Source organism: Opisthocomus hoazin, chromosome 18, assembly GCF_030867145.1.
Source record: "Opisthocomus hoazin isolate bOpiHoa1 chromosome 18, bOpiHoa1.hap1, whole genome shotgun sequence".
NCBI classification, from domain to species: Eukaryota; Metazoa; Chordata; class Aves; order Opisthocomiformes; family Opisthocomidae; genus Opisthocomus; species Opisthocomus hoazin.
Genome location: NC_134431.1, coordinates 16,750,422 through 16,760,080, shown reverse-complemented (window position 1 = coordinate 16,760,080; position 9,659 = coordinate 16,750,422). Strand labels below are relative to the sequence as shown.

At 45.3% G+C, this 9,659-nt stretch overlaps 1 protein-coding gene across 1 annotated transcript; it reads left to right on the top strand.

Annotated features, from left to right (window-relative positions):
* Positions 1 to 3,344: 3,344 nt before the first annotated feature.
* Positions 3,345 to 4,563, top strand: BHLHE23 (basic helix-loop-helix family member e23). Its single transcript, XM_075438748.1, has one exon. The coding sequence runs from the start codon at positions 3,443 to 3,445 to the stop codon at positions 4,115 to 4,117; it is 675 nt and encodes a 224-aa protein (XP_075294863.1). The 5' UTR covers positions 3,345 to 3,442; the 3' UTR covers positions 4,118 to 4,563.
* The last annotated feature ends 5,096 nt before the right edge of the window (positions 4,564 to 9,659 follow it).

Sequence of the window (9,659 nt, the reverse complement as noted above, 5' to 3'; positions counted from 1 at the left end):
TATTTTGTTGGTCTAGTCTGTGATGTCAAAACCCAAATCAGATGCTTCTATTTCTCAGTTTTCAGGAAGAAACCAGGTTGAATAGTTTCAAAGATGTATATTCACAGCTGAAATGTGAGGGAGAAGTCCAAAACAAATTCTTCCATGTGCATTTTTTAGTAGTACATTAAATCTGATTTTATTTCAGATTCATATGATTGTTCTCAGCTGTGCATTTCGGAACTACATAAAAAGCAGGAAACCCCTCTGCTCTGTTGTCTTGTGGTTGATATACCTCCCAAGCTGCCCTTCAGCGTTCAAATAAGCCTTGCAGAACTTGTCTATCTATTAAAGCACCAGAGAGCCTGTGTGAAAAGTGTTGACTTCTTTCAGCCCACCGCTTCTCCTGGCATTAGCCTTGTTAGATGCCTAAGACATACTTAGAAAGCCAGCAACACTTGCAACACGTCTTTACAACCAGAAACGTTACGACACTGCTAGTCCTTCTCATTGCAAGATCTCAACACATTACAAAAAAGGTAAATCACTGGTAGCAGGGGACAATCCTACTTTTAACAGTCCCTGCACGTCCTTCTCACGGGAACAACTTATGCCAGTGATAACATTCTAGTACCTCTCTCCGTTTGTCTATTATTATTTGGAGTGTGGGACTGATTCCAGAGATGAGCAGAAGTTATGCTGTGCTCACTTGTATTTGAAAGTCACCATGAATATATACAGTGATCTGTCCCAGGAGAAGTTAAGTGGTCCAATTCCCATAAAACAATTAAGTGACTAAAACCAGTAATTGGTCTTCATGCTCTGATAAGCCCGATAAGGGTAGCAAAAAAAGAGACGTGACAATATTGTAACATGTTCAGACAGTGGAGGTGAGATAAGATCAGTGGAAAGTATGATGGTCAAACCTTGTGCACACTCTGACAGCCAGGCTTGGACAGCAGCCAGTTTCATGTGCTGCACTACTCCAAAACGCGGAAAAGCAGCCTTCCAGGCTTACGTTCACAGAAGAGGGGAACAGCCTGATTCCAGGCAGCCGCTCTGCAACCACAGATGAGGGTGCATGTGTCACTGCAGATCTCAGCGCTCTTGGCTCTGATGTGGAGAAGGAAGAGAGACAAGCTCGTCATTTCACGTTAGCGCACTGCATAAAGGAAGGTGATGGGAAGAGGACAAGCTAACTACGCTTTGTAGAGGGCCTGATAAAAACAAAACACATTCTGGAAAAAAGCCTCATGTCACCTTAACACCCAAGCTATTTACTACAGCAGACAACCTACCAGGTACATCTGCAACCACTGGTTGCATCTGCCTGTAGGCAATATCTATCTGCTTGTCTCTGTACGTCAGTACACAGGATTCATCCCATCTTTTCTAAGCCAACACTTGAGGGGCCTGGACCAGGCACATATCATGCTTGGAGAAAATCTGGTGTGCCCTTACACTATCTTTATACCAAAAGTCATTACTGTGAAGTAGTCTCAGAAGCCTAGAAAAAACATGACTCAGACCTCTTTCTGTTGCAACGAAAGATCAGGCCCTCTCTATCACGTCAACACAGGAATACAGGACAAAACATCCTGATTATCCTTCTCTGGGCAGCTCTCACCTTTGCCAGTGGCTGCCTTGGATTCTCCTTGAGATTTCCCTGTGGGCCAGCACTCCACCAATGCAGCAAGGATTCTCCACAGTGATGATTTCTGCAGGCCATGATGTGGAGAGGTTTGCTTCCTTTCTGAGCTTAGCACTCCATTACCGGTACACACAACTGGGAAGGACAGAGGGTCCCTTCAGAGCTGGGCTGAGTCACCAAGGATCAAATTGATTTTACAGGCACATAGAAGGAAGGAGCGAAGTGAGTCTCTGAAGAAAATGGAAACAGACTGGACCTTTGCCTTGGAAAGCTCTCTGCACAACAGGTGCCTCCTCTGTTGTCCTCACCTAAATCAAAACAACCTGAGCAGCAAGCAGTGCCCACAGCTGTCAAGACCTTGCAGGCCTTCACCTCCCATTGCAACAGGTACCGTGAGCGGTTCGTGGTCCCACTTCTGGGGGGGAGCGCTTGCTTGTCCCACTTTCCCTGGGAATGACACTAGAAAATCCCCCAGAAAATATTTCACAGAATCACAGAATTACAGAATGTTCGGGGTTGGAAGGGACCTCTGTGGGTCACCCAGTCCAACCCCCTGCCGAAGCAGGGTCACCCAGAGCAGGCTGCACAGGACCTTGTCCAGGTGGGTCTTGAATATCTCCAGAGAAGGAGACCCCACAACCTCCCTGGGCAGCCTGGGCCAGGGCTCCATCACCCTCAAAGTGAAGTTCTTCCTCATGTTCAGCTGGAACTTCCTCTGTTTCAGTTAGTGCCCATTTCCCCTTGTCCTGTCACTGGGCACCACTGCAAAGAGTCTGGCCCCGTCCTCCTGACACCCACCCTGAAGATATTTCTAAGCATTTCTAAGGTCCCCTCTCAAGCCTTCTCTTCTGCAGGCTGAACAAGCCCAGCTCCCTCAGCCTTTCCTCATAGGAGAGATGCTCCAGTCCCCTCATCATCCTCGTAGCCCTTTTGTTTCCCTCATCAATTCCTTGTTTGCTTTGGGGCTAACAGGGGCTAAGGTAAGAGCCAGTCTGAAGCATCAGCTCAACCATCACCTTTCCTCGTTAATTACAGAAAGGGAAATGAGCACATTTGCAGGCCCGGAGCTGGGTGCTGTCACCCTCTGAGAGCTGGCCCTGTTTGCGTGTTTCCAGAGACTTCAGACGTTGCAAGCCAGGCACCAGCTTGCGAAGCCATGATCCATCCCGAGGCAGCCGCAGTGAAGCAGAGGTGATGCTCCCGGTGCTGCGCTGCTCGTGTCGGCAGTTTCTCCTCCGTCCCACCCAGCAAATACAAGTCCTGCCAGGGCAGCAGCGGTTCGTGTCCGCTCCCGCTCACTTTCCACAGACGTTTGGCCCCGCCGCTCCCGGGGCAGCGTCTCCTCTCACCCTCTCGGTGCTCTGAGGGGTCTCTGCGGCCCCGTCGGACCCCGGCACCCCTCCGCCGGGCGCACCGTGTCTCGCCGGGAAGGCGGGAAGCCGCGGGACCGGGGCGATGGAGGACGAGCACGAAGGGAAGGGAAGGGACCGGCCCGAAGGGAAGCGAAGGGGACGAAGGGGCCGGCACGAAGGGAAGGGACCGGCACGCAGGAGACAGCCCGCAGCGCACGGCCTCTCCCCTCGCGCCCCCTCAGGCGCTGCCCGCCGCCGGCCGCGCGGCTGCTCTGATTGGGCGGCGGGGGAGTCCCGCGGGCGCCTCTCCGCTATATAAGGGGCGGCGGGGCCGGCGCAGCGCTCACTGCCCGCCCCCAGCCCGGGCGAGCGTGGCGCGGCGGGGCCGCCTCCTCCTGCTTCTCCTCAGCGCTGAGGCGGCGGCGGAGCTCGGCTTCACCCCCTGCTCCCCGCCACGGCGATGGCCGAGCTGAAGTCGCTGGGCGGCGAGGCGTACCTGGCGCTGGCCCCGGGTTACGGCCCGTCGGCTTTCGCCTACGGGGCCGTGCGCGGCGGCGCCGAGGGCCCGCGGGGGACCTACCCGGGGGGCGGCGGGGCTGACTTCCACCCCGGGGCGCTGGGCAAGTCGGCGGAGAGCAGCGGCGAGCAGAGCGGCGACGAGGAGGACGGCTTCGAGCCCGGGGTGAAGGGCGGCGCGGCCTTCGAGCGGGAGGGCAAGCTGAAGGGGGGGGCCCTGGGCAAGAAGCCGAAGGAGCAGCGCTCGCTTCGCCTCAGCATCAACGCGCGGGAGCGGCGGAGGATGCACGACCTGAACGACGCCCTGGACGGGCTGCGCTCCGTCATCCCTTACGCCCACAGCCCCTCGGTGAGGAAACTCTCCAAAATCGCCACCCTGCTCCTGGCCAAGAACTACATCCTCATGCAGGCGCAGGCCCTGGAGGAGATGCGGCGGCTGGTGGCCTACCTGAACCAGGGCCAGACGCTGGGCGCCCCGCTGCCCGCCACCCTCAACCCCTTCGGACAGTCGGCCGTCTACCCCTTCGGCGGCGCGGCCTTGCCCGGCTGCCCCGAGAAATGCACTGCCTTCACAGGAGCCGCCTCCGCCCTCTGCAAACACTGTAGTGACAAGCCTTGACTTCGGCCTTCTGCGGGCTCCTTGGGTTTCTTTTCTTTTTTTGTTGTTGTTTTTTTTTCTGTGCACTTTTCTTTCCACTGCCATCAGCCCTGGCTTCCTACCATCAGTTAAGTCTGGGTTTTCTTTTTGTTTGCTTCTCTTAAATACCCCCCCTTCCCCACACCCCATTTGGAAATATTTGGCAGTTTACATGGACCCAAAAAACCACCCACTTTCAACTTTATTTAGTTATCCCACACACACAACTTCATCTCGAGCGTTATTTCCTTCCCAGCCTGTTAGAGGACTGTGAGCATAATGTTGCTTTTCCGCTTGCTGTGATCTACAAAGTTTTTGAGCAGTTTTTAAACTAAGCTATAGATAAGCAGGGAGGGAGAAAGATCTGGAAATGGAAACCTTAGTTTTCTTTGGCGTGATCAACCTGTGTTAAAAATAGCTTAAAAGAAGGGGGGGGGAAGCAAAATCCAGCTGCAAAACTATGCAATGTTTCAGCGTCATGGGGGGGGGATGTCCTATGCAGCCAGCTGGGGTTGGACTGCACCTGCAAATCCAGATGAAAATGTCATTTAGCTCATGGGAGGGGGGAAAGTTTGGTGCTCTTGATAAAACAATAGATGCTTTGAAATAAGATGCTTTTCTTTTGCTCTTAAAAAAAAAAAAAAAGGAAAGAAAAAAACCCATTCTTGAACTGAGGGGAACCTGTGATTGTATGCTAATGCTTGCTTTTTGCCTGTTTCTCAGCTTGGTGAAGTTTTCCAGATGATTTTCCAAAGTCGTTGCTCATCATGATAAACAAAGCAAAAGGTTACTTAACATATTTATATGTATTTATAATAAATAAAAGACATGAATAACCACTTTCTGTCCTAACTGTCTCTCAAAGCAGCTGGCAGCCAAAGCAAAACCCCCGCTGAAGTAAGGTAAAGCGGAGACGGACGTGGCAGTCCTTTGCGGAGGAGCAGCGTTGTAAAGTTAGGCGAATGATCGGAATGCTTGCAGAAAGCTTGTGGACGTTCAGCTCCTGATCAGTAGGGATTTGTTTTTTCTCCAGTTTCTCATGAATCATGAGAACACAAAAAAATGTTGTTTATGCCTGACATTTAGAGTTAAGGAGGGAGATACTTAGCTTGTGTGTTTTGACACTTGCTGGAGGATGCTTTGCTCTCAAAGTGGTGTTTTTGAAAGAGGTTATTGTAGCATCAAGCTGAGCTCTGAGAACGCCCATATAAAACATGGCAGGGAAGGAAATCGCTTAAAGATTCTTATCCCTTTGGCTTGGTTTTCTGTTACATTTGCAGCTTGACCCTAGACCTATGTTTGGGGTTTGAGCCACTTAATATCAGGACTAACCTAATGTTCTCTTGGCAAGTATTGACTGTTAGCACAAGTTAGAGCGAGTCCCTCGCTGGCTGAGTTTTTGATGTTGCTTGTGTTGGTTTACTTTGGTTTTCAGGTCTGTGATGTTTAACGCTTTGGTGCCTTGTATGCTTCACTAGTCATTATATAATAATAATAATAATTGAGGTCTGTTCAGCGATTTCTGTTCGGATTGGAATACCCACCCGATGTCAGAGCAACCGCATAAACTGGTACAGTCGCAGCCTGAGGGGCTGGAGCTGTCCGTGGCCATTTGTGTTAGGAGTGGGGTGTAACTATTTAGGGTTATTAAACCAATTTCCATGCCTGTCGCTAGTGTTATGCTAATTTGAAAAGGACTGCCATCCTTCTAAAGCCGCTTGTCTATGGCACTTAATTTTAATTAATACATTTCCAAAAGACTTTTTGTGTTTGGAAAACGAAGTGTGTGATTAAGCCTTATTCATAAAGACATATGTTAAAACTGGTTCCTGCTCGTTTCCATTTTATATCTTTATTTCCTCTTTTTTTTTACAGAGTAGTTTTACAGAATGGTTTATCTGTTGTACATTTTTGCATAAAATAATGTCTTGAAAATACTCTGAAAAGACATTTGATGAAGCGAGAGCCGACCAAAACCACTGCTGAAGCAAAAATGACTGGAAACTGCAAATCAGCAAAGGTCATTTAAAATTTTGCAGACTGAATTGTTGCTAGGTAATATTTGGAAAAAAAGTCAGTTTAACGGAGAATCATGATTTTTAGGGAAACATTTATTACTTCTGTTTAAAATTACAGAATATTGAGCATTTGGGAATATTTAAATGGAGATTAGTTTAACTGTTAATTTTTCACCAAAACTAAAATAGTTGGAGACTAAGGTATTTAACAACTTAGTATTAAATTAGTTTGGTTTGGTTAAAGACTTACAATAATAATGGAATTTATAATTGCTCCTTAAATAATTATGGTGAAAAAAGTGGCTCACTAATTTCAGAGCCTAAAAAGTCTTCATGGTCTTGGAGGCAAACCATTTTTGGAACAATGGTTTTTAGTACAGTTATTGTTCAATTCTTGTCCTATAATTCACATGAGTAAAAAGCTTGCTCATATTACCATATCTGCATAGAATCCTAAAAATCCACCTTCTGAGAGTACTTGAAATACTTGGAAGGCTCCATGAGAGCCCAGGTTGAATTAAACAGTCTCAGGAGGCTGAATGTGGAATTTCAAATACAGATATAAAACCTGTATTAAAAAAAATTGTGATAGGAAAAAATAGCAAGCTTGCATATCTAAGTACTGTTAAAAGGTTAGGTTTTAGAAATGGAGAACTTATCAAAGCAGTACTAGAGGAACTTGTAACTCCATATTAAAATCGACCTTAAAGTACTTTTTAACTCAAAAGTAAAAAGTCCAGTCATAACTTTTCCTGCAACAAATAGTATCAAACTACAACAAAGTTGACTAACTTCTCAGTTAATCTGAAAGTTGAGTCCTGCGAGTTGCTTCTAGCCACCACGGACTCGTCGGATTTAAACTCTTCTCATACAGCGTTGAAACCCGTGCTGAGTCCTCTGCGTGTCCCGTTGACAGGAAGGCGTCTGCTTCACTGAGATGCATGCTTTGTGCTGAGCTGCTGCTAAAACCACTGCCAAGTGAATGCCTAATACTGCTGGAACGATGATTTTGTTGGAAGGGGATAAACTGGCATCTGATTATTGAATTTGTGTGTGTGAAGTGTTGGTGCTAACCTTGCAGACGTGCTTGGTTGTCCTGGGGATGAGATCCCCTATCCTGTCACTTGTTTTTCCCCTTCTCTGGCTTATGAAAAAACCTTGTTTTGTGTAAGTGTCTGCTTCCAGCTGGTGTTTCAGAGAATATAAAGGGATGACTTCACAGTGCTGAAGATCTTTTTTTCTGCTCGAATGTTCTTGTTCTGATGCCCGCTTTTCTTCCAGGAATGATTTATGGTGTGTGCTCAGATGGAACTGAAATACGTATCATGTGTTCCAAGGTACTCGTTATCCCAGTGTGTTCATACTTCGAAGAAAACATAATGCCAACTTTTAATTAAAAATAATATATTGTTTTCTAACCTCTCTTAGTTTTTTTTAAATCCAAGTATGATCAGCATGAGGCATCACTAGGAAGAGATGAAAAGAGGAGATGCTGCTCCACTGTCTGTTGCTTTTTTAAACTGTGTAATTCTAGTCACTAACAAAAACTAACATTTTACTAACCAGCATAACCTTACTAAGAGGGAGTTGGAAACTGCTGTCAGTTTACACTGCAGCAGTCAAGATTTAACATTAGCAGTCTTGAGTTTGCAAGGTAAAATCTTGTGTAACCAAATACAGGGAAGCAACAAGTTTGAAGACGGAGGCTCTGGGAGGTGGCTGTCTACTTCAGATACCAGGACAATTTAAATCAGCTTAAATCAAAATTTAAATCCTTCTCTTAGAAAGAAGCCATGAGAATCATGCATTTTCCTTGTTCCTTAATCCGTATAGCTGATTTTCTGATACATTGTCACAATATCTGAATATTGCTGCATTGCTGAGCTTGTTTCCAAGACTTTAGAAAGTGATTACTCATTGTTCTCAGATCATTTTTCAGGACTGTTCTTTACGTATACATTTCTATAATTTCCATTTTAAAATAGTAGTTGGCATTTCACAAGGGTGAAAAAAATGAAGGGTCCAATCCTGCTGCTGTTTTACTGACGGGTGGCATTTCTGATGACATTGACAGCAAGACAGGGCCTGATGCTCCAGAGCACGGTGGCGGTTTCTGTCAGCCAGCATAATGCTGCCTCCTTTAAGAGGCTCCAGAGGACCACAAAAATCTGGACAAGCTTTATCCCTTTAATGATTAGCCTTGTAGCATAACTGTAAAGCGTAGGGCACGGTGGATAAAGACCTCGCTTAAAAGCTTTCACGGTTCTTCAGACCAAACCTGCTTATTGCCAGCTCGGCAACGAGAGCGCCGCGGCGTGTGTCCTGCAAGATCGAGTTCTCATGTACGGCAGGTTTCTAGTTGAGTTTTCCACAGCTTGGATTATTTAGCTTGCCATTTAGGAGAACAAAACCAAGCATTCCACACTGCACTTTTCCCTCCTGCTTCTACAGCATACGTTCAAAAAGAAGTGTCTTTCCTGGACACGCTCCTGAAAATAAGAGATTGGACTTTGCGGTGTTACTGAAATTTATTTTTACCTGTGCTTGTTGCCTGCCATGTGAATTATCAGCAGAGAAATCGCTGCTCTGATCTCAGATAGGTAAAAATACTTTTGAAGAACACTAGAATACACCAACCAATAGTTTTAATTTTTGAAACAGCTTTTACTCTGTTAACCTGTCATTTGATAGAATTTTGATTAGTATAGCACAGTAGAAAAGTTGAGGTTTTTTGTTTTCGCTAATCCTGATTAAGGCTAGAAAAGACTCTTGATGACAGTAATTTTAATAATGTAAATTTGTTTGTGATATGTCTTTAGTCTTTAATCCCCTTTGGCATTCCATTCAAAGGGAGATGAAAAATTCAGGGATTTATAACATTTACATCAGTCATTCCGTGAATGCTTCTCAGACAGTTGTTCTCCACCTGAAAGAAAAAGTGCCTAATGGGTATATAAGAAAATATTTTGCTATCAAATTAGAAATATGTTTGCATGGTTTTTGTAGAAAAATAGCTTCATATCAAGCATTTCCTCTTTACAGTAGAGCGTATGTGCATAAGACAGAATGGAAACAATTATCAAAATGAAGAATTTATTTGAGAGATCTTTGCTATTCATTTTTCCAAGTATGATTTTTCACCATGCATTTGACATAAGCTTATCATAGTCAAAATTCATATTAATTCCTTTACCTGTTACCACAAATTCTTACTTCTATTTTTATTTATAAATACATATAGTTTTTAAATGATCCGGTTAAATTTTTTGAATATTCTTAGCTGCATTTAACTATAGTAAATCTGAGTTAATGTTTATTCCTGAAATGCGAAACAGTTTTGAGCATAATTCTGAATATTTCTTTAAGGCCAAATAGATTAATCTTAAGTATTAGTGTTAAAATAAATTGATGTGTAGAGATACTTAGGCAAGCTGTTTCAGACAAAAAAATGGGGTTTAATTTTTTTGCTACACTTAAGGTACTGAAAATTGGAGAACAAAGACTCG

Coding starts and splice junctions, on each gene's coding strand:
- BHLHE23 (XM_075438748.1), top strand. CDS start 3,443: ATGGCCGAGCTGAAGTCGCTGGGCGGCGAGGCGTACCTGGCGCTGGCC.